This window comes from Panthera pardus, unplaced genomic scaffold (assembly GCF_024362965.1).
Source record: "Panthera pardus isolate Hobbes unplaced genomic scaffold, ASM2436296v1 HiC_scaffold_25, whole genome shotgun sequence".
NCBI classification, from domain to species: domain Eukaryota; kingdom Metazoa; phylum Chordata; class Mammalia; order Carnivora; family Felidae; genus Panthera; species Panthera pardus.
The window spans coordinates 25,868,628-25,892,615 of record NW_026526821.1 but is presented as its reverse complement, the minus strand read 5'-3'; the positions used below and the strand labels follow the sequence as shown (position 1 = coordinate 25,892,615).

The 23,988-nt window shown below is 54.8% G+C and overlaps 2 protein-coding genes across 2 annotated transcripts in view; both read left to right on the top strand.

Annotated features, from left to right (window-relative positions):
* The window catches only part of LOC109272557 (vomeromodulin-like), a 286,851-nt gene that overhangs the window by 22,355 nt on the left and 240,508 nt on the right, over positions 1 to 23,988 (top strand). The window lies entirely within an intron of this gene.
* Positions 6,604 to 23,196, top strand: BPIFB3 (BPI fold containing family B member 3). The gene is made up of 15 exons (XM_019458954.2): positions 6,604 to 6,721; positions 7,427 to 7,583; positions 9,107 to 9,211; positions 9,676 to 9,816; positions 11,314 to 11,377; positions 13,637 to 13,697; positions 14,372 to 14,463; positions 14,582 to 14,761; positions 16,399 to 16,452; positions 18,345 to 18,515; positions 19,400 to 19,467; positions 20,643 to 20,685; positions 21,463 to 21,526; positions 22,240 to 22,316; positions 23,012 to 23,196. The coding sequence occupies exons 1-15, from the start codon at positions 6,607 to 6,609 to the stop codon at positions 23,039 to 23,041; spliced, it is 1,422 nt and encodes a 473-aa protein (XP_019314499.2). The 5' UTR covers positions 6,604 to 6,606; the 3' UTR covers positions 23,042 to 23,196.

Below are 23,988 nucleotides of genomic sequence, written 5' to 3'. Positions count from 1 at the left end.
TTTATTTGTAATAAATTGACGTCTGCCTTTTCTTCCCCCTCTGTGGGTTTTGGGGTATCAGACCAGCTTGGAGTCCGAGGGATGCTGGCCACGGCCTTGGGGGGCAGGCATGGGGTGCCTCTTGAAAACCTGCTGAATGCCATGCTCTGGCTTTACTTGTACTATCTCATTTCATCCACACAATAACCCTATGAGAGAAGGGCAACCATTGCCATTCCCACTTTACAGACGAGGAAGTTGAGGCACAGGGCCAGCTCCCTTTACCAGGTCACACAGTTTAGCAAATAGCAAAACTCTTTGCAGCCCGTTTCATCTACTTGCCCCAAATCTTATCTTGAGGGTGGCTCTGACGACAGGGAGCCTGCAGAAGCCCAGTGTGTTCCCAGCTCTCCTGTGTCACCCCCTCCGATCCTCACAACAATTAAGGGAGATGAGGACTATGCCTATTTCACAGATGAGGAGACTGAGGCTCAGAGAAGTAGAACTACTGGCCCAGTGCCACCTGGCAAGTCAAAGGCCAGGGCTCGAACTGGAATTTGGGCTCTTGAGCCCGTCTGTCTGGGTTCAAATCCTGGCTCTGCCTCCTCGCTGCTGTGTGCCCTGGGCAAGTCACTTCCCTCTCTGTTTTCTCACCTGGAAAATGGGAATGATGACGGTACTAACTTCTGCAGCATTGTCGTGAGGATTAAATGAATCAAGCGATGAAAAGTTCTTGTGCACACAGTAAGTGCTCAATAAGCGCTCAGCACAGATGAGTTTTTGAGGCCGAAAGAGGTGTGAACAGGTGTGTCTGGTCAGGGTCGGGGAAGGGGTGCTAACTGTGCAAAACCAAGTGCCAGCTTGTGTGTTTTCAAGCTCCCGTCAGTGTGTGAAGAGCCCACGGGTGGGGGCAGTGTGAGCCGTGTGTGCAGACGGGAAGGTCCGTTTGTAGAGGTTTGCGTGTGAAAAGACCTCCGGTGTCCTGTCCACCCATGTCTGTGTGTCTGTGTGTTCCTGTGGACGCGGTCTGTGCCGGGGGCATTTCCGCGTCTCACAGACAACACTCGTGGGGGGATTGGCTCCCAATATTTGTCATATCTGCCCCATCACCTCTCCCGAGACTGGCACTGATCTTAGTCTCCAAATCGACTCCCCTTAATAGCAAATGTGGGACACTTCAATTTACACAAGGCAATAGGCCAAGTATATTTCAACTAAAAATAAAGAAATAAAGGAGCACCTGGGTGGCTCAGTCGATTAAGTGTCCGACTCGATTTCCGCTCAGGTTGTGATCTCCCAGTTTGTGATATCGAGCCCCACGTCGGGCTCTGTGCTGACAGCACGGAGCTGCTTGGGATTCTCTCTCTCTCTCTCTCTCTCTCTCTCCCTCTCCCTCTCTCTCTCTGCCTCTCCCCCACTCGTGCTCCCTCTTAAAAATAAATAAATAAACATTTTTTAAAAAGATATTAAAAAATAAAGAAAGAAAAAATAAAAGAAAATGTAGTTTATACATAATAAAGTGAACAATACATTTTAAAACAAGTGTCTTCTATGTGGACCCTCAAGATCAGTGTCTTTTGCTAGAAGGTAAAAAAAAAAAAAAATCCGTAACTTTGAAAAAAAATGTACATGAGGGGAGATTGGTTGGTACTCCAGTTCTGGAAATTACTGGGGTGGTGGCCATGTGTCTGTATCTCTCGGTGTTGGTGCATGCGTCTGTTAGAATGTCTTTATCTCCCCTCTCGGGGATGAGTCTTTGTATGTGGGGGGTCTGGGTGGGTCTGTGACGGTGGGGGGTCCATGTCTGGGCACACATAGGTGTCTGTGGGTGGTATGGTGTGGCCAGAGTCTGGTCAGGAGGCCAGCACTCCCGGAGCCTGTGGGGCCTGGACAGGTCCATCCTGTCCCATCCTGGCCCCAACCCATGCCTGCCACAGAGGAGGGAGGAGGGAGAGGAGAGGAGAGGGAGGAGAGGGGGTCCTCCCTGGCCCAGGCCCAGACGCCAGGGCTGTGTCTCCTTGTCTCCTGCCGCAGGCCTAATCCCATCACCCACCGTTTCCCCAGCGCTGGGACAATGGCAGCATTGAGGCAGGCCTGGCAGATACAGAGGCCTGTGTGATCCAGGGGTGGCTGATACTCTTCCCTGGATATGCCAGAGACGCCCCTTCCACTCCCCCAGTCCCGCCCTTGAATGTGCATACGGTACGCTTGTGGCCACCGGAGCCTCGCTGCCACCTTCCCCAGGCCCATGCTCAGGTGGAGAAACCAAGGCACAGATCTGTGGGAGTCAGGAGGCCTGGGCTCTCACCTTGGTACGACCAGGGGCACGTTGTGCGTGCCAGCTCCTCTCTGGACCTCAGTCTTCCCATCTGGGAAATGAGAGAGGGGTCAGATGCTCTCACCTCCACTCTGATTTCAACATCATATGAGTGGTCAGTTACCCTGGGCAGACATGGGGGCCGGGCTGGCAAGGGGAGCCCTGTGCTGTGACCCCACCCCCTGGGAAGGTAACGATGGAGGTTCTCTACCCATGTGCATGGCTCACCTTCCAAGACTCTCCCAGCCCTAGATGAGGAAGTGGAAGCTCAGAGGGGTGAAGTGAGCAGCCCAAGGGCATACGTGTGTGTGAATGGGACGTGAACCCTGTCTGCCCGAGTGTGAGTCTCCTCCTTCCTCCGCACCCCACATTCAGTAGCAGGATGCATCATCCTCCTTTAAAGAAACGAAGTCCAGAGAAGGTGTGTGATTGGCTCAAGGTCACAGCGAGAGAAGGAAGCAGGTCTTTGATTCAGGTTGTTGTTGTTGTTCTTTAATGTTTATTTATTTTTGAGAGACAGAGAAAGAGAGAGCACAAGTAGGGGAGGGGCAGAGAGAGAGGGAGACACAGAATGGGAAGCAGGCTCCAGGCTCCGAGCTGTCAGCACAGAGCCCGACGTGAGGCTCGAACTCATAAACGGTGAGATCATGACCTGAGCTGAAACCAAGAGTCAGACGCTTAACTGACTGAACCACCCAGGCACCCCTAAAGTTGATTTTTAAAGAGTGATGTGATTGAGTAACCTGGCTCGGCGTCTGAAGTCATCAGGATGAACATTGTACAGGCAGGGGTTCTGAGATTATGGGGTGAATGAGGCAAATACTATCCCACCTTCCCATCTCACCAGGCAGCGGCTCAGGGCTCCATGCAGGAGACAGACCTACAAACACCCAGAAACAAGGCGACAGCCCTACGGGTCACAGACTCTGACAGAGGGAATCCCAGGGGGCTGTGGGATCACAGCCAGCTTGGGGGTCAGGAAGGCTTCCCGGAGGAGGGGATGCCTAAGCCAGTTCCCGGAGAAGAATGGCACACAAAAGCCTAAGACCCTACGTACATACAGTAGCCTGTAGGGCCCCATCGTGTCCTCGGCCATATGCTCCCCACTGCCTTTTGACCGCACAGGCCTCCCTGGTGTTCCTGGAACACAGTATCGCAGCCCTTTGTTCTTGCCCTTCTCTGTGCCTGGTGGGCTCTTCCCCAGACATCCTGGGCCCACTCCCTCTCATCCTGCACGTCAAAAGTCATGCCTGCTCCGGTACGAGCCCTCCTCTGACCACCATATTGAAAATTGCATCCCACCCCTGCTGTATTTTTGTCATTAGCCTCTGACTTACTGTATCACGGGTTTATCTGTTTCCTCCAGGGCTGCACTGTCCGATAGGGTGGCAATATCCCTAAAAGACAATCGAGCACTTGAAATGTGGTGAGTCTAAATTCGGCGTGCTGTTGGTAGATTTTATAGATACACTATGAGAAAAAGATTATAAATCATCTCATCAATAATTTTATACTGATTAAATGTTAAATGATAATATTTTGGATATATTGGGTTAAATAAACTGTACTATTAAAATTAGTGGACTTTGGGGCGCCTGGGTGGCTCAGTCGGTTAAGCAGCTGACTTCGGCTCAGGTCACGATCTCGCGGTCCATGAGTTCAAGCCCCGCATCGGGCTCTGTGCTGACGACTCGGAGCCTGCTTCAGATTCTGTGTCTCCCTCTCTCTCTGACCCTCCCCCGTTCATGCTCTGTCTCTGCCTCAAAAATAAATAAACGTTAAAAAAATTTAAAAAACAATAAAATTAGTGGACTTGTATGTTTTTACTTTTTTAAAAAAAGTGAGGGTGCCCAGGTGGCTCAGTCGGTTGAGTGCCCAACTTCAGCTCAGGTCATGATCTTGAGGTTCGTGAGCTCGAGCCCCACATCAGGCTCGCTGCTGTCAGCGCAGAGCCCTCTTTGAATCCTCAGTCTCCCTCTCTCTCTGCCCCTCCCCCACCCCCAGCTCATACTCACTCTCTCAAAAATGAATAAATACTTATTTTTAAAAATGTGGCTACTAGAACATTTAAAATTGCCTTGTATTTCTATCGGTCATCTCCTTCAGGGGTGGGGATTTGTTTCTCCTGTTTATTGCTGTATCCCCAGCACCTAACAAGTAGTAGTTACTCCACAAATGCCTGCTGAAGAATGTATGAATGAATGGATGAGTGAATGGATGGATGGATGGATGGATGAATGACGGATGATGGATGAGTGGATGAATGAATGAATTTCTCTCCACCATCATTGGCACCAGCCTCAGGAATGGGGAAAAGTGCCTGTTCTGGAGCCCGGGGGACACGGGGCCTTGGGAGGTGGGGAGTGGGGGGGAGTTGGTGCCCCTCCCCCAAGTTGGTGCAGAGTTCCTCTCTTCAGGTCCCATGGCCATCTCCATGCCAGGCCTGGGGTAGGGGTGGCAGGGGTCTTCCTTTCTTCTCTTCCCTGGCCTTAGTTGGAGTAGGTGGGAGGCAGGGTAGATTCTGTGCCATCAGGGGGCCCTTGGAGAACCTTGGAGGGAGACTCCATAGGCGGGCAGAATGCCCCACCCTGCCCCCAGCTCTGGGAGGAGGTGGCTGCCTCCACAGCCCCAGACCTTCACTCCCGCCCCTGGGCACTAACCCCAGCCCCCGCCCGCTCCCCCTTCTCTCCCCCCAGAAGGAAGGCTTAGCCCAGGCCCTCAGGAAAAACCGCAATTTGCTTCTGACATGACACATTGACGGATTTCTGGCGGCTGTGCCCCTTTGTGTCCCCAGAGCTGATGTGGGCATATAAGGGCTGCCCCGGGGCCCAAGAGGGTGGAGGAGCCGGCAAGAGGCTGGGAGCCTCCACCCACCCCTCGTGGAGCTGCAGGTGTGGGTAAGGCAGCCTGCAGCAGCCCTAGCTTCATCCAGATCCCCAACCATTGACCCTGCGACCACCCGGCTATCCCATCTGAATAATGGGCACAGAACGAATTCACCATAGGAGGGCACTGGGGCTGCCTGGAGGGTGACGGGAGAAAAAGCCCATTTGCAGATGGGAAAACTGGGGCTCGGGGGCAAAGGCAGGGATGTCCTATGGACAGGGCTCTAGGGGTGTGCATTTTTCTCTAAGCCATGGAAACCAACTGGTTTCCTACTGTGGGACTGTTTCCCTCCGCAAGGGACCCCGAGGTTACAGGGAGCCACTCTGGGATGAGTCTTGGAGACAGAAGACAGACACTGCTGAGATTGCTCCTGGTGCACATAGCACCCATATGTACCTTTGCGCAGATGAGGAAAAGCACCCTCTCTGGGCAGACACAGCCTGTGCCAGGGCAAACAGTGGGCTAGTGAAATGCAGCTGGGTTTCCATCCCCTCTTGCCCCCTCAGCAAACACCCATCCAGCACACATCATGCACGGAAGCCCTAGATACAGTCTCTGCCCTCGGGGAGCTTAAAGAGATGGCAAACAAGGACACGGACACATAATGTATGATAGCATAATAGCACCTTAAAATAAATACGCCAAGCGATGCTTGGCAAACAGGCTTCTTTAGACAAGGTAAAGGAGGGAGGCTTCTCCAAGCTGGCAACATTTATTCAGAACCTGGGATGAGGAGCCAGTCATGCGAAGAACCAGAGGAAGAGCCTTCTTAACAGCAAGAACAGCATGTGCAAAGGCCCTGAGGTGGAAAGTGGCTTAGCATGTTTAAGACCGAGAAGGTCAAAAAGGCAATCAGGGACCTAGTGGGGAATGGCAGGAAGCCTGGGTTGTATCCCAAGGGCAGTGGGAAGTGGGGTTTAAGCAGAGATTACATGAGGGGTTAGATGGATATGTGACCACATTAGCAGTCACTCCACAAAGACAAGTGCCATGCTATGAAACTAGTAAGTTAGCCCTGCTCTCACCTCCCATCTCATTCCTTCCAACATGGAAGGATAGAGGCCAGGGAGGAGGAGAGAAATGGGGCCTGTCAATGGCAGGGGGGCCCCCAGTCAGCCACACCTTCTGAAACAGTCTCATGAGCCAACGGGAAAGCAGGTCCAGGAAACAAAGCTCCCAATCCTGCTGTCCTGGAAAGGAAGGCCCCTCTGTCACTCTCCCTCCGAGGCCTGGCAGGTCCATGTTCACCAGAGACGCAAAGGGCTGACGTGAGCTGCTGTTTTCCTGGGAGTGAGGCTGGATGGAGCCGCGCCGGGCAGGCGGGAGGGCCCCAGGCTGGTGATGCGGCAAGGGGGTCAGGTGAGGTCTTGGGCACGAGCAGTGCCTCAGAGTTCCTGCTTCTGCCCCTGACAGGTGTGCCATCGATGATGTTGGGCATGTGGTCCTTGCTCCTCCTCTGGGGTCTGGCAACTCCGTGCCAGGGGCTACTTGAGACGGTGGGCACGCTGGCTCGGATTGACAAAGATGAACTTGGCAAAGGTGAGCCCAAGACGGGCAGTCTGTGAGGGGCCCAGCTGCAGTGTAGACATCCGCACGGTGATGCTAGAGTGGCTGCTTTAAGGAAGTGCTGGAAACAGGCTGTGATTCTCATCTGCTCGGGGAGCTCAGGGGTTAAAATTTGCTTGCAGGCCCCCTTGGGTGATCAGTTGACCTCCTCCGGAGAGGAGGACTGGGTGAGGCCTGTGAGGGTTGTGTCTGCCTAAGGGATGGGGCCGGGTGGGATGGAGGAGGCTGGCGGGCCCAGTGTCTCTGCCCCACATTTCCAGGGTGGGGGGACTCAACGAGGCATTGCATGCTCTGGGGCCCAATGACCCAGGGTGACTGTCTCAGGGGTAGAATAGGGCAGTCGTGAACAGGAAACTCTTCAGGGAATCGGCCCGGCCTCCCCCAGCCCTCCCAAGGAGGCCTCTTCTGTCCTGCCTTTCTCTGCAGAGCCAGGCCAGAGGGCCCAGGAAGAGCAAGGGTCACCTCCTCCATTTTGGTCAAGCCCTGGTGGCTATGTGCTCCCTCCTTTGCTTCTGCCCTTTCTTTTGGTGCTATGAGGTGGCCCAGAGTCAAGGAGCCCTAGTCATACTATTGGCCCCAAACCCAACTTGCTGTATGAGCTTGAGCAAGTCTCTGCCCTCCTCTGGACCCTACTTCCCCTTCTGTAAAATGAACTTCCCCCTTCAATCCTCCCTGCAGCCATCCAGAACTCGCTGGTTGGAGGGCCCATTCTGCAGAACGTGCTGGGCACAGTCACATCTGTGAACCAGGGCCTCCTGGGCTCTGGGGGACTGCTCGGAGGAGGCGGCCTGCTGAGCTATGGAGGGATTTTTGGCGTTGTGGAAGAGCTTTCTGGGTGAGTCTTCACTGTGGCCTCTCAACTGCCCACATGCTATGTGTCCTACAGGAAGGCTGGTCTTTTTTCTTTCTTTCTTTCTTTCTTTTTTTTTGCTTCAGGGAAGAGAGGAGAAGTTGTCTTCGATTTGTTGGCAGGCAGTGGGGGTGATGTGGGGAGACCTGCATAGGGAGTCCCAGGGCCTGAGTCAGAAAATAATGAGTCTACTGTGTACCAGGAAACACAGGAATGACAGCATGTCCCTGCGGTTGAGGGTTCCAGTTCTGGGTTGACTTCAGTTATTCACTGTGTGACCTAGGGCAAGTTGCCTAGTCTCTCTGGGCTAATCTAGGTATCTGCACGGCTCCCTCTCACCTCCTTTGGGTGTTTGCTCCAAAGAGCCCTATGCTGACCAGCCCCTCCTTTTCCCCTCCCCTGCCTTCAAGTTCTCCAGAAGATGCATCACTCCCCTGCACCCCCTATCTTTACTGGTTTGTTTCTTGCCTCCCCTGCTAGGTTATAAACCCCAGGAGGGGTAGGGCTTTCGTCTGGCCTGTTCATTGCCATATCCCTAATATCATTAATATCATTAATACGTAATAGATATTCAAAAAATATTTTTGAATGAATGAATGAAATCACATAATAGCTAATATTTATAACTTAATCACCACTTAGCCGGGTTTTCTATGTAACCAGCACTGTGCTGAACACTGTAAATTAATCATCCCATGTAATCCAGAAGTAGGACTGTTATCAATGGCATTTAACAGGTGAGATTGAGGCCCCCGGCAGTGAGGGGGCCTGCCCAAGTTCACCCAGGTAGGGAGTGGTGGGTGGGGGTGCAGGTGGTTAATCACCAGCCCTACAGCCTGCCCCAGGTGGGTAGGAACCATTCCCTCGTTGGTGGTGAATCAGGGGAAGGTCAATCTGGATAGCCAGGAGGAGTTAGTTAGCCGAAGGCAGATGCAGAGTGGAAGGAAAGTCAAAGGAAAAGTGTTCTAGACAGAAGGAACAGTCTGGGCAGAGGCTCAGAAGACAGAGAAAACAATCAGCTGTCTTGAACACACAAGGAGCTGTGTTCAAGAAGCCACCTGAGTTGCACATGCATGAGCCTGGAGATAGGAGTAGGGAGACAATGGTCCAGGTCAGAGACTGAACCAGGACTGAGGCCATGGGGATGGGGTGGGGAGAACACTTTAATACACTGAGCCTCTAATGCGGATGATATTACATTTATTGAATACATGCTGTACCAGCGTCAGCACCCACATCGTCTTACTTGTCTTTGCAACATTTGAGGTGGGTGCTTGTATCGTCCCACCTTCCAGATGAAGAAACTGAGGCCCAGAGAGGTGAAGTCATTGGGCACACAGTTGGATTTATGAGTTACAGATGGGATCTGGGATACACATCCCCCCCCCCCCACCGCCCCGGAGGGTCTAGGCACCACCTGGTCTGAGATGGCCCAGGCACTAAGGGACTGACACTGGAAGATGGCTGGGAGTGAGTGGCCCTCCCCCTGACTCCTGTCGCCGTCCCAGGCTGAAGATTGAGGAGCTCACACTGCCGAAGGTGTCGCTGAAGCTGCTGCCTGGGTTTGGGGTGCAGCTGAGCCTGCACACCAAGGTGGGCCTGCATGGCTCTGGGTGAGTGCGTCCCTGGGAACCTCTACCCCACTGCTCCCCAGCCCAGCCCACTGCTCCACTGGGGACCCCCACTCTGTTGTCCTGTCACCCCCATCTCACTGACACCCCCCCCCATTTCCTCCCAGCCTACTTCCTCCCGAAGGGACACCCACCATATTGGATCTCCCCCCTCTCCCCCCCATTTCCCCTCCCGGAGACCTCCATCACACTGTTCTCCAGCAACTTCCATCTCACTTTCCTGGAGACCCCTGCCCCGTGGCTCAGGGCTCACTCGAGGAGGTGGGAGAAGAGGATGCAGGAACATGAAAATGGGGCAGGGAGTGGCAGGAAGGCGTGGGGACCAGCCAGCTCGCTGGGCCCTACTCACTCCTCAGGGCCCTCGCAGCCCCCGAGGGCGTGGCCTGGGGGGGCGCTGTCGGGTGGGCCGGGCAGCCTGGCCACGCCCCCAGCAGCGGGTCTCGCAGGCCCCTGGGGGGCCTCCTGCAGCTGGCCGCGGAGGTGAACGTGTCGTCGCGGGTGGCTCTGGGCGTGAGCTCTCGGGGCACGCCCACGCTCGTCCTCAAGCGCTGCAGCACGCTCCTGGGCCACATCAGCCTGCTCTCGGGGTGAGTCCGCAGGCTCGAGCCCACAGAGGGCGGCTTCCACGCCTGCACGTGCGGGGGTGTGTGTGGGGGGCTCCTCGAGGGGCTCCTCTCCGGGGCGCACACTGGGGCATCTCCTGGGTCTCCGGCTGGGCGGGTCCTGATATCACCCAGCTTCCTGTCGGTCCAGCCAAGTTCAGCCGGCTTCGTGGACCCGCAGACTGAGGCCCAGCACGGACAGGGGGTACTGCCCAGCCCCTAGCTAGCATCACCCACTCCTGGGCGTCCCCCTTCTCCATCCCAGCCACCCTGGCCCGAGATCCTGTAGTCCCCTCTCCCAGATAGAGCAGACCCTGGCCATCTCAGTTCCCCAATTCAGTACATCAGAGACCCAGCTCTGCCTGTGACTTGTGTGACCCCAGAGGAGCCTCCTCCTCTGGGCTCGTCTGTATAATGAAGACCTAAATTTGATGATCCAGAAGGCTCTGGCACTTTTACCTCACTCCCTTTCCCCAACTGTTCAGGACACAGTGGCCCTCCCTACACCTGTGTTGAACCATCACTCCTATGAGACAACTGAGGCCCAAAGAGGGCAAGAGACTTGTCAAAGGTCTCACACAGATTGCAGCAAGGATGGACACGGGCTGGTCTCTGGACTCATCCAAGGCTTTTCCCCAGGGCTCTGCACCCACCCCACACCCCTGGGGCACCTACCCCTCCCCTGCCTCACACTTTGCACCGCCCCATTAGTTTCTAGATTCCAGGCTGATTCCCACACTGCCAGCCCATCTTTGCTGGGTGGCTGTAGCCGCGAGGGGTAATCCGACAGCTCTGTGTTAGCTCCCATAAATAGGGGAAACTAGGGATGCCTATGTTTCCAGAAGGGCCTTCCAGAGTTTCTAGGTGGGGCCTTTGGGCTCCTTAAATTCCAGTGGCTCCCTCCTGCTCCTCTGGGCTGGAGGCGGCCTTGGAGGAAGTAGAGCCTGGATGGCGTTGGCGACCTGTGGTTGTGGTTCTGTGGTTGCCACCCCTGCTCTCCAGGCTCCCCTAGGATCCAAACAGACCTGAACATCTTCTTCTTATTCATTCAGTCGTTCAATCATTCAACAAATGTTCATGAATTCACTCAACAGATATTTATTGAGCCCCCGCTCTAACCCAGGTCCTGTTCTGGACCCAAATGTCATTTGTCTATAAATGTTGGAGGAGACGCAGGGAACAGACATTTACGGAGCACAGACTGTATACCAGACATGAGTACATTCCCACTTAATCTCGGCAGCCAACAATTCTTTAAGGTGGGCATTGTACAGATGGGTAAACTAAAGTCATCCCCCTGCTTTCCATGGCAAGACAGAGCCAAGATTTAAACCCAGGTCTCCAAAGCCTGAGTCAACCCCCTCAGCCCCAGGAGAGGAGACAGGAGACCTCCAGAGCCCCCAGTGCCCACTCTGCCTTGTCATCCCAGCTGGTGCTGTCCCTGTGTGGTGGCCACACCCTCACACTTCTCTCTCTACCCAGGCTGCTGCCCGCACCGCTCTTTGGGGTCGTGGAGCAGACCCTCTTCAAGGTGCTCCCGGGATTGGTGAGTGTGTGAGTCACGGGCCAGGCATGCCCCTCCCCATGACTGTGCCTCTCCTTCCTCGGCTTTGAGTAAATCTGGGCGCCAGGCAGGATTAGGCTGTTCCTCCCTTCCACGCCCACTGGGTAATCCCATCCTGGCCCGCCCACGAGTCCCCCAGGTGCCTCCGGCAAGTCTGCAGGTGGCAGGACACAATCCATCCCCAGCCTTCCGGATCCTGACTTTATAGCTCCAGATGACCTGAGTCCCCTGCTCCCAAATCCAAGCCCCTTTCTTCCTCCCTGCTCTGTCTTTGCCTCCTACATTATTGACTTAATAGTTTTCTTGATATCTTTATTTTTTAAAGTTTATTTATTAACTTTGAGGGAGAGAAAGAGAGAGCAAGAGGGGGCAGAGAGAGAGGGAGAGAGAGAATCCCAAGCCGGCTCCACACCGTCAGCGCAGAGCCCGGCACAGGGCTTGATCCCACGAACCCTGAGATCGTGACCTGAGCCGAAATCAAGAGTTGGACACTTAACCGACTGAGCCACCCAGGCGCCCCTATGGTTTTCTTTAAACTAACTTTGAATTAAATTAAAGCAGAGCCCTGGGCTTGGCAAACATGTTCAGGAAACTGCATACACATATATTGATACATCAGAAGTTAAACGTGTTATAATTAAGCTGCTCTAGGATGCCTGCTCATGGCCTGCCCCAGCCGTCCTGGTTTCCTCCAGGGGACGTGAGCCACACCTGAGAAAAGCTGGTCTGTCCACAGCCCCCTTTCACTGAGGCCAGTGAGGGGATGGTCTTGCTGGGGTCATACAGCCAGCAAAGGGCGGCCAGACCTCCAGACCCACAGTTCTGGCAGGACCTCTCTTACGAGTCCTTGTGAGGAATAGCTGTGGGAGCCTGTGGTTGGCAAAACTGGCCTGGGCTTGACAAAGCCAGTCGGGAACGAAGTGCAGGAGGAGGAGAGAAGGTCCCAGCTGCAAGGACCCTGACCCAGGCCCATTTCAGGCGGATTTCAACAAGCGGGAGTGGGTACGTTTAAATCACCGTCCCTAGGGACACCTGGGTGGCTCAGTGGGTTGAGCGTCCGACTTCGGCTCAGGTCATGATCTTGCCGTCCGTGAGTTTGAGCCCCCCGTCGGGCTCTGTGCTGACAGCTCGGAGCCTGGCGCCTGCTTTGGATTCTGTGCCTCCCTCTCTCTCTCTCTCTGCCCCAACCCACTCGCCTTCTGTCTCTGTCTCTCAAAAATAAATAAACATTAAAAATAAATAAATAAATAAATAAATCACCGCCCCTAACCTGGACAACTGACTGCAAAGCAGGATCTGTGTAGCTCTAAGAGGTTTTAAAAATAAGACTTAGTTACTAGCATTTAGAGATTGGAGGTTTCTCGTAGCAATCCAATTTCTGGCTTCTCTGGTGCAGCCAGCCACCCTAGCCACACAGAGCCTCCTTCCTGCAGGTGACACGCATCGGCACCCAGGAAGGAGTTGCTCCTGCCCGGCCCGGGCCCTCTGGTCTCCTCCTCCTGTTTCTGTGACATGCCTGACCCCAGAAGCCCTGGAGTTGGGGGCCCTGAGTGTAATGAAAACGCAGCCCTCTCTTGTCTCTCTGTGACCTTCTTGTCTCTCTGGGACCTTGGGCCGATCACCTTTCTTCTCCTGTCCCAGCTGTAGAATGAAGGGGCTGGACTGGGTCACTCTGGGGTTCCTGCTCCGGTGGACTCAGATTCTATGACTTCCAGTCCTGGGATTCTGGAAGCCACACCACTGTCTCTCTGTCCTCAGAGCCCAGCGAACACACAGTGGTGTTGTGTGTGCAGCAGATGCCCCAGGGCACAGGCCTGACTCTCTGGGGCTGCCCCCCCCCCCCAGTGTCTGAATCCTAGGTTGCCCAGTGCCCCCCCGGATAGCGGGAGGGGCCCGAGACCTCAAAGGGGGCAGCTGCCTTTGCTCCACAGTGGAGGGCTCTGTCCCCACACCCCAGCTGGCCTCTGAACAGTGCCTCCCCCGCTCCTCCGGCATCCTTCGAGGTTTTCTGAGGGGGCCCATGGAACTGGCCCTCTGTACCACCCCCTGCCCCTTCGGACACTTCAGGCTCCAGTCCCCCCCTTGCCTCCCGCCCGTGTGTCCCCCAATCTGTCTCACGTTCTGACTTGCCTTGGTCCCCAGGACCACAGAACAAATCATCTAGAGAAAATGTAGCCTGTCCCCTGCACTGGGCTGGGGCCACTTCTATTTTCCTGTAACACTTGTCTCTTCCGGACACAGCTGTGCCCCATGGTGGACAGTGTGCTGGGCGTGGTGAATGAGCTCCTGGGGACTACGCTGAGTAAGCAGGGGCCCAACCCCCTCCCCCTTGCCTCTTCTCCTACCCTTCCCTCCTATCACCCCGGTGGGTGGGGGTACCAAGGGAAACAGGAAGGGGCAGAATTCCGGGACCTTTCACTCCCTCCTCAGACTGATGAGGCCGCCACATGGAAGAGGTCTAATGGTGGGGTTCCGGGCCGAGGCCAGCTCAGCAGGGCTTAGAGGTCCTGAGCCACCCAGGCCTCTCCCTGCCAGGGGCTGCAGGCCACTTGTCCACACTGATGGTGTGTTTGGCACCGTCCAGAGCACGAGGCAGATATTATTATCTGGACAGACCAGATGACTGAGGCCCAGAGCTTAATTTAAGTCAGGAACCCAAAGTCCCACAGCAGCAGTGGTCCCCAGTCTCCCTGAGCCTTACAGAGACAGGGATGCCTTTGAAAAATACCAAACGGCAGAACCAGGATAAGGAGAGAGAATTAGGGGCACCTCTGTCTCTATATGTGGCGTTGTGTGACCTTGAGCTGGTGACTTCTCTGCCTGAGCCTCAGTTTCTTTATCTATAAAACGGGGACGACCATAGTGTTCAAGTAAATGCTTAGTGGAAGGCCAGGCACTCAATAAATAGTAGTTGGGCCTATTGTTATTGGGGGCTGGGCTCACGGCATCTTTCTCCCTCCTCCCCTCCCCATACAGGCCTGGTGCCCATTGGGGCTCTTGGGTCCGTGGAATTTACTCTGGCCACGCTGCCTCTTATCTCTAACCAGTACATAGAGTTGGATATCAACGTGAGTCCCCGTCAAGGCCCTGCCCACAGCCGGGGTGTGCTGGGGCGCTGGCAGAGGCTGGGTAGGGGATGCTGGCTCAGAGCGAGGTGGATAAGCCATTCTGTCTCCTCCCATACAGCCCATCGTGAAAAGCGTAGCCGGTGACATCATCGACTTCCCCAAGCCCCCGAAACCCATCAAGGTGCCCCCCAAGGATGACCACACATCTCAGGTGGTTGTGCCTCTGTACCTCTTCAACACTGTGTTTGGGCTTCTGCAGGCCAACGGTGCCCTCGACATAGACGTCACCCCCGAGCTGGTAAGTGTGGCTCCCTGTCCCACTATGGTTTGGCAGTGCTAGTGATGAGCTAGTCACATCATCACTGGTCAGCCTTGACTAGCCCTCTTCTCTATAGTTGGAGAGGGCTGGACAATTTATGGCATGCATGTGCCCACTCTTGTCCTTGTGGCAGGCATCGCTAATCGATAATGGCCCTCTGCTTGGCTAAATCTGAATGGGACCTCTGAATCCTTCTCAACGTGGCACTCCAGGAAGTGACCTTCGATTGGTCAGAACTGGCATATGAAATGTAGCTAGTTTTCCATCCCTGTACCTTATAAGTTCTTCTGGAGTCAGAGCCCGATTTTATACTAAAGTGTGAGTGGTTCACATTTCCACTGCTTTCTCAAGAGCAGAGTTGAGTTGGAAAAAAGAAAACTAGGGCTGGACTATACCAAAGGTCACTCGGACATTGTTCTAAAGCTTCTCGGACCTGTCTGCTTCCATTCTGGCCCTTTTCATACCCTCACGGATGTCTGGAAGGCCTAATCCCCAGGAGCCCCACCCAGAGACATTTTTCTTGGTCTCACCCTTTCCAAAGGCAGTGAGTCTGAGCCACCTGGGACCCTTGCCTGCAGCTCAGGCTGAAGGGAGCAAGGGTTGATCACTCACTTCCTGAAGGTGGGGGTCCAGAGAGCACTGTCAAGGCCTATGGGAGGTGGGAATAGGGCCCTAAGCCGGGAGCCAGGTGTCTTCTAGCTGGGGGGAGGAGACTGGGAAGGCCAGGGAGAGACCGAGTGTGAAAATGTGTGTGTCCGAGCAGCTTGTGGGTGTGCGTGGGTGGCAGGAGAAAGGGACCATAGTGGCTGTGTTCTGGTGCTGTCCTCCCCTGTGGGTGATAGCTGTGTGTTGGGTAAGTGTCTGGGAATCCTCTGGTCAGGAGAGAACGTGTGTGTATATTTATCCTGTGTGAACAGGCATTTTCTGAGAAGTAGGCACGTGTAGTTCAGGGACCTCAACCATCAGGGCTGGGGGCGCTGGGCCATTATCAGTGAAAGCCTGCCTGATGGGACTGTAGTGAACGAGGGAGCCTGTGCCTGCCTGCCACTCAGCTTCCCCAAGGGGATGGGGTACAGGCCCTGTGTGACCAGGTTTTCCAACTTTTTAGCCAGAGCCTGGCAAATTTATATGAAATTTCTTGATTTGATAACACTGGAAGCAAACTCATCATTTTTGAAAATACTGTTTGGATAAAGGGCAGAAATGTCTGGGACCAGATCCCTGGACCTTCAGATTGTGAGCTCTGGCAGAGGAGTTTAAAAATTCTGGAGTTAGCCTGCCCAGGTCAAATCCTGCAGTACGACTCACCAGCTTATGACCTTGGGCAGGAGCATCAGGCTTCCTGTCTGTAAAATGGGAGTAATCATAGCACCTACCTCTCTGAGCTAATGTCATAGATGCGGAAATGAGCAAAGGCACACAAAACCCTTAGCGTGTGCCTGGCGAGTAGTAAACACTCATCGTTGGCCAATAGGAGGAACATGAGTGTGTGTAGGGTTGTGTGTGCGTAATTGGCAGGGGTGGGGTGGGGTGTGGGCAAAACAGCTTTGTGTGCGCTCAAGAATTCCTGTCTTGTCTCTGTATTCACCCTACACCCCATTTGGTCTTGGGTCCAGGTTCCCAGCAACGTGCCATTGACAACGACAGACCTGGCAGCTTTGGTCCCCGAGGTGAGTGACCCTCTCATGGGCTTTGATCCTTGTAGCTCTTTCCCAATGAGCCTGAGTGAGCTCCAGAATCTTTCCCAATACAGCTCTCCAGAGAGCTGCAATTGAATGTTGAGTCCAAATCCCCACTCAAGTTTGAATCCCTTACACTTAAACTTTCCTGACAGCAGATTTTTGCTTGGAGAGGAAAGGATCAGAGTTTAACTGCCCAGAAGTCAGCTGGGTATTTGTCCTCTCCATGACAGAGGACGGGAGATTCTTCCCCTCTTTCCACCTGCCCAGCTGCATCCTGGTCTCAGTCTTCTCTGCCCCCAGGGAGAAGACTCTGGGTGCTGGCCTGGAGGAGGGAAGGAAAAGGAGAGGACTTGGCAGGGGGGGTTGACTAGTGCACATCAATCAGTGTGTGGCTTCAGGGCCTGGCTTCAGCTTTCCTGACTGTTCCACTAGGGCTGGACCAGCCACTTGCTAGCCGTGGGCATCTGAACTCATACTGAAGTTGAAATGACTCCTGCAAGGTCCTTATGTAATAGCAGATTCTGATAGAGGTGCGGGTGAGGCCCAGAAGGTTTCCACTGGGGAAGATCGAGGGGGCAGCTGAGTTTGGAGACACAGAGGACAAATTGAACTCTTGGTGGTGGTGATTCAGATCAGCCTTGGTGGATGTCGTAGAAGCCTCTGCTTCTTGGAGTCCTTGGCTAAAGGGCACAGGAGTCTTAGGCAAAGGAAGAGATGGGGCTAGACATTCAGAGGAACCTCCTGAGAGCAGGAGTTATAAGATGGAGAAGACTTGGGGAGGCAGAAGTGGCAGGAATGGGGACCCATGCCTGCAGTAAGCCGGGCCACGTCCCTCCAGCTCGGGGAGGCTGGGCCTGTCTCGGGAGGTTGTAGCCTTTGTTCTCACAGCGTCAGAGCCCCATGGCCCCCGCTCTCAATCTGGTTCCGTGGCTTCAGAACCTGTGGACACATAAGGATGGAATCTGGTGACTCCCTGTCCTTATGACCCTGCAACTCTGGGAGTCTGGGCTTGGATTGGTCCCCGGATCCCAGTATTCAAGTGATTCTAAGCTTGATTCTGTGATTCTGTGGTTCCCAGCACTTCTATCATTCTATGACGTCATGATTATGAAACTTGGACTCTCCTGAGTGTGTGATTCATACAGTCAGTCAACTACCATTCACTGAGAACCTACTAAGTCCCAGGCCCTGTGCTAGGTACTGGGCACACAGACGGAGCAAAAGACAAAAAGCAGACAAAAGGCCTCTGCTTCAGGAGCTGCCGTCCTGGTGGGGGTGACAGACAAATGAATAAGTAGAATATACATAGCATCAGAAGGTGGAAGAGAATGGGGCAGTGAAGGCAGATTAGGAAGGTGGGGATAGTGCTTTTAAGCAGGGTGCTCTGCAAAGGCCTCACCGAGGTGACATTTGACCAGTAGGCTGAAGGAGCTGAGGGAGGGAAGCACGCAAGTACCTGGGGGAGACATTTCCAGCAGAGGAAACAGCAAGTGCAAAGGCCCTGAGGTAGGAGTATACCTAGCAGGTTGGAGGGACAGTAGAGTGGCCAGTGAGTCTGGAGAGGAGAACGAGGGGCCAGTGGTTGGAGGTAAGATGGAGAGGAGGGCAGAGGACGGGTCATGTAGAGCCTGTGGCTCTTGCAGGGGATTTTGACTGCGAGGTGGGAGTCTGATTCAGCTGTCCCATGGGTTGATGTCTCCCCACTTGAATGTTAGCCTCAGAGGGCCGGGAGCAAGACAGTCTGGTTCAGGCTATAACCTTAGCACCCAGCATGGTGCCAAGGGCCCATTAGGTGCTCAGTGAGTGTTTGTTGACTGATTCTATTATTGGGGCATTGAAGCTGCCCTCGTGCCCCCTGCCCGGCCCCTGCCTCTCTCCAGGCCCTGGGAAAGTTGCCCCTGGGCCAGCAGCTCCTGCTCTTGATACGGGTGAAAGAGGCAGCCTCAGTCACTCTCCAGAACAAGAAGGCCACAGTGTCTATCCCAGCTAACATCCGTGTGCTGTCCTACCGCCCTAAAGGGACCCCTGAAGCCCTCTTCGAGCTGAATGCGGTGAGTGCCCGAGGGGGCCTGGCACCGGGGTTCTGAGCAGGGCTGCCCTCTCCGGGATGCTGGGGGGCCTTACACCTGATTTCAGAGTGGGACACCCTGCGTGGCACAGCACAGGAAGTGCCCCCTGCCATTGTCATCGTGTGGGCCAAGCCCCAGCACCCGCTTAGACTCCTGCCTGCTCCCGTCACACATCTGTCCTGGCCCGAGTCCCGTCCGCTCTGCTTTCCTCAGAGCAGGGAGTCTCAGGAGAGACTCCCCATGTCCTCAGCCTCTGTGTGCTCAGACGTCTCTCGGGTGACCCTCGGGCTTCCTCCCGGCCCTCCACCTCTGCTAGTTTTCCCCAAGGCACCTCGGGGCAGAGGCAGGTCCCTCCCCTGCTCACTCTCTGCCCTGCCCCCCCAGGACCAAGCACCTTCACCTGGCACTCAGTGCCCTCCTGCCTCATCCTCTGCCTTTCCTTCTCCCGAAGCCACAGTTACTCAGGGCCACCAGGTGCCAGCTCCCCACCTTTGTCGGGCAGGGTCCACCACCTGCAGTGCCATCCCCTCCCCCCACACTTGGTTTCATCTTTCAAGATTCAGTTCAGGCGTCACCTCACTGGGGGCACCTTTCCTCGCTGTAGGCTGGATTGAGGGTCTCTCCAGGCTCCTGGAGGCCCCGAGCTTCCTCTCATACAACATCAGTCACTCTCAGTCCTCCAGTTTTTGAGCACCAGAACCTTCAAGCTACCTCCTCAGAGCCCAGCACGGGCCCTAACACACAAGAGGGCCATAGCAAGGATTTGTGGAGGGAACGGGGTGGGTCCCTTGTTGGCCCAAGGGGACCTGCCCTCAAGCTCCTCCTGCTGAATTCATGGGTAACCTCCACCTGCTTTCCCCATGCAGGTTTTGACTTTAAATGCCCAGCTGGCCCCCTCGGCTACCAAGCTGCACCTCTCGCTGTCCCTGGAACGGTAACATTGGGTCCTGGGCCTTGTCTTTGGGAACAAGAATGAGGGACCCGCTAGAACCGCCTCCCATTCACTGAGCATCAACTAAGTTACCAGCATCTTCCTTGCCTCCAGGACCTGCCAGGGAGGGGTCGGTGTTAGCCCATTTTACAGATGAGACAATAGGGGCTCAGGGAAGCAGGATCCGGAGCAGGCTTCTTCCATCGCACCTGCTCCAAATCTGACCCTGGGAGATGCACCTGCTGCCAGGACACGGAGTCTGAACTTCCGAGTGATCAGCCGCAGAGGCTAGCCACAGAGATGGCTGTGCCGTGCTTTGTTATTCATGCAGGCTGCGTACTTCTCTCAAGGGCCCACCCCCGTGGTAACTAGGCCCCATGGTAATCATAAGAGCCGAGAGGGTGATGTTGATGGTAGTCCTTCCCGACACACGCCCAGCACTTTACAGTCAGCAAAGCCCAGGCTCACACAGTGGATTGTCCCCAGAAGCAGGTCTGCGGTCTGGGCCTCCGCTCTCCAGGCCCAGTGCTGTCACGTTGGTCTGAGGCCTGGGGACCTGCCTGCCCCTCCCCTGGGTACGGGGGATTTCCCAGGGGCCTCTGGGATCTGCCTGTCCTGAACCGTAGGCCCCCAGTGCTCACCTGACCCCACGTTAGTGTCCCCTGCACCCCCCTGCAAGGCTCCATTACCACCATTTCTAAACTTGCCCGCTGCCTGGGTTTGCCTCCCCTTCCTGGTGGCAGTTCATGCCTCAGGCTTCAGGAAATAGAGGCGTGCATCCGGGCTCTGGCCCTGGCCCTGCATTTGGGTCAGCTGGGATCCGTCGGTGTTGCTGTCTTTAGTGCTCGCGTGTTGGATGCGGGGAACCCTGTGCCCAGAGCTTGGTCTGTGGGAGGGCCACTGCTTAGAGAGGTTCAACCACTGGCCCGGGGCCAGCTGGGAGTGACACCAAGGCTCCAGGGCCAGAGCATCAGAGGGGGCAGTCATGATATCTCAGAAGAAGTTAGATCCCTTCAGGCCCATTTTACAGGTGAGAAAACTGAGTCTCTGAGTCGAGGCCAGATAGAGGCAGAGTTGGAGCTGTCACCCTGTTTCCTGATCCTGGAGAGCTAGGAGTGGGGCGCACTGGGGGTGTGGTGGGCGGTGGGGCCCCCCAACACCTCTCTTCTCTCCTCCAGGCTTCGTGTCAAGCTGGCCTCCTCCTTTGCCCACGCCTTTGATGTAAGTTCCTGGGAGAGTGAGCAGCTTGCCAGTGGTGAGGGTCTTCAAGTGGGGGGTAGAAAGGGGTAGGATGAGTCACGGTCGTACGACTGAGCTGGCCTCAGTCTGGGCTCTGCCCCAGCAAGCCAGAGTGGCCAAACGTCAGAGCAGGTGTGCATGTGCGTGTATGTGTGTGTGTGAAAGAGTCATCGTCTTAGGAAGGTGAATCTCATCGTCTTGCAAAGTCTTGGAAGCTCACAAATCGTAAACATCCAGAATCTCACAAGGGTTCAAAATTCTGGAACTTTGCACAAGTAACAATGTTCCGGAACTCAGAAAGTTCTAGCGCTTCAGAGCCCCAGAGAGCCCTTAGTGTCCTGCTTCTCAGAGTTCTGAGGTCCTGGAGTCTCTCAATGGTCTCAGGTTCTAGAACATTCTAAGGGTCCCTAAATGAATAAAAATCTAAGAGCAGACCGCTCAAAGTTCTACTGGAGCTGGACATAGGAGCTGGCATGTTTTCTGCTCTCTTTCGCAGGCACTGCCCCTTCCAGGCCCCACAGACCCTTCCTCTAGGAAGGCAACTTTTCGAAGCTCGTGGGGCCTGCGTGAAGCTGTCCTAAATCAGAGTCCCCTTTGGGGTCATTGGCAGCCACCCCAGTGGGCCCTGTGCCCACCAGGAACTGTGTCCTCAGGCTTTGGGGAGGCTCAGAAGCTGGATCTCTGGATTCCCTCCCTGGGGAGGGGTGTGCTGCTCCCTGTGAAGCCACACCTCCCAGCCGTCCCTGTGCTCTGTTGCAGGCATCCCATTTAGAAGAATGGCTCAGTGATGTGGTCCGGGTGGCCTACGTGCCGAAGCTCAATGGTATGGGAGGACTTTGCTATCTTCTTGGAAACGTGGAGTGTCTGAACTCAGGATGGTTCATTGCTCTGATAGAGACACTGAGGCTGGAGGGGGGTTGATCCCCATTTCCAAGATGCAGAAACTGAGGCACCAATGTTCCATTTCAAACCACATCGATTAGTACCTCCATCACACCAGACCCCGGGCCCTGAGAGCTATCTGACCAGTGTCCTGTCCTCAGGCTCACAATCCAGAGGGAAATAGTCATATAAACGAATGACTAGAATATGGACTCAGGGGCTTTTGCGTGGCTCAGTCGGTGAAGGGTCCGACTTTGGCTCATGTCATGATCTCACTGTCCGTGAGTTCGAGCCCCATGTTGGGCTCTGTGCTGACAGCTCAGAGCCTGGAGCCTGCTTCAGATTCTGTGTCTCCCCCTGTCTGCCCCTCCCCTGCTCCCACTCTGTCTTTCTCTCTCAAAAATAAATAAACATTTAAAGAATTAAAAAAAAAAAAGAATATAGATGACTCAGAGTGTGCAGGGGGCTGACAGAACCTGAGGGGAGACACTGATGATATAGATAAAGAAAAGGAGCACTTTTGTTTGGGTTTAGTAGGATGGGTATGAGTCCGCCAACAAGGGAAACTGAGTCCCCAAGAACAGAAATGGCTGGCCTAAGGACACTGGTCCCAGCCCCCACGTACCTTTGCTTTTAACCATTTCCTTTTCGCAGTGGACCTGGATGTTGGAATTCCCCTGCCTAAGGTTCTCAATGTCAATTTTGCCACTGCAGCCCTGGAGATCATAGAGGTGAGCCTCCCATACAGGTGTGGCCTCGCCGGGCCTTCATCTTGTCTCTGGAGAGCCTCACTTAAAACTCCTGACACTGTCCGTCGGTCACAGAGTCCTTTCCTGTTGAATTCAGACACGTGTCTGACCTATAGAATGGACTCTCAGATTTGCTCCCAGAACCACAGCTCTGCTGGCCCAGGGGTGGCAAATACATGTCCTGTCTCTCTTTGACCCTGTGCCTGTGGCAGGCACGGCTAGAAGGTCTTGACACTTTTTTTTCTTGCTCAATAGCAACATGGCCTCACAATCCTTTTCAGTGTTGAGTCTTGGAATGGCTGTGGGAGGTGGGCAGAGCCAGGAGTTATGGATCCATTTCTCAGATGAGGATCAGGGATAAAGGAGGCCAAATTTCTGGCCCAAGGCCACACAGGAAATTAGCAGGAGAAATGGCCCATGAACTTGGGTCTCTTGACTTAAGTTCGAAAGTCAGTGACCTCTCCCGCACTGGATGTCATTCATTCATTCATGCATTCGCTCATTCATCCCGTTCCTGAGTGCCTGCTGTGCTCCAGGTTCAGTGCTAACTCCAGGGCGCGGGACCAAGGGGAGGATTAGGAGGACGACACAGAGGTGGCTGCAGGGATAGAGGGCATGGCAGGGGTCTTGGGCACAAGGACCCAGATGATGTAATTGAGAACCATCGCTCCTTGCAGAATGCTGTTGTGCTGACCGTGGCATCCTGAAGCTGAGAGACGGCCACCTTCCCTCCCCATTCACTGCCAGAGTCTGTACACCTGCCCACTCTGCCTCAGTTTCCCTCCCAGCCTCTAGCCTGCGTCGGTGACAGTATTAGTGTCCCTTGCCCACCCAGGACCACCTAGGACCACCCAGGTGCTCTGGCCCTGCAGCTCTGCCCCCGGCCTGGGGTGGGGACTATAGGGCTGGCCACAGGACTCCGCTTTGAAGAGAGCTCTGGCCTCAGGGGAGAGTTGTGAGCTTTCAATAAACCACTCCTCTATCTCAGTACCTCCCGGCTGGTTTGTTCCCCAGTCACACAGGGGCTGCCTTGGCCTCTGTTTCTGGACCCTCTCCAGCTCCAGTCCAGGGCTCCTGGGAGGTGAGGGACTTGGGGCCTGGTCTTTGTAGCTTTGCATCCCAGACTTACCCAGTTGGCCTGGGAAGCCTCTGTGTCTTGTCCTGCCTTCCTTCACCTCTGCCTCGAGCTCCTCCTGTCCCCTCCCCTGTCCTTTACTCTCCTCCCCCCTGTCTGTTTTTCAGGACCTGTGTCTTTCACCCTGTCTCTCTGAGCTGTCTGATTCTGAGTCTGTCTGTCTCTGTGTCTCTGAGACAGAATGGGACTTCTCTCTGAGCCAAAGGGTGAATAGGAGTCCTCTAGGGAGAAAAGGAGCCAGCATTCCAGGAAGCAAGGGTGACCTGGTCCTGCCCTGGAGGGATTCCTACTGTCTGCACATTGGCGGTGGACTTACCTGGGGACAGAACAAAGCTACACTAAATGCTCATAGTGCGGATGGGGAAACTGTTGGCGGACCCCAGACCATACAGCGGCCGAGTTGGGGTGGGAAACTGGGGGTCCAGCCTCGGTCCTGGCTCCTCCCCATTGCTCAGGATGGGCCTCCTGGGTCCTGGGGAATGGCCTCAAGTTGGCATTTATGGGTGGGCTCAAGGTGCC

What these genes read in the sequence shown, in the direction of transcription:
- BPIFB3 (XM_019458954.2), top strand. Translation starts at nt 6,607, where the DNA reads ATGATGTTGGGCATGTGGTCCTTGCTCCTCCTCTGGGGTCTGGCAACT. An exon ending in ACATAGAGTTGGATATCAAC is followed by an intron (nt 14,464 to 14,581) that starts GTGAGTCCCCGT and finishes CCTCCCATACAG; the next exon opens with CCCATCGTGAAAAGCGTAGC. An exon ending in TGGCAGCTTTGGTCCCCGAG is followed by an intron (nt 16,453 to 18,344) that starts GTGAGTGACCCT and finishes GCCTCTCTCCAG; the next exon opens with GCCCTGGGAAAGTTGCCCCT.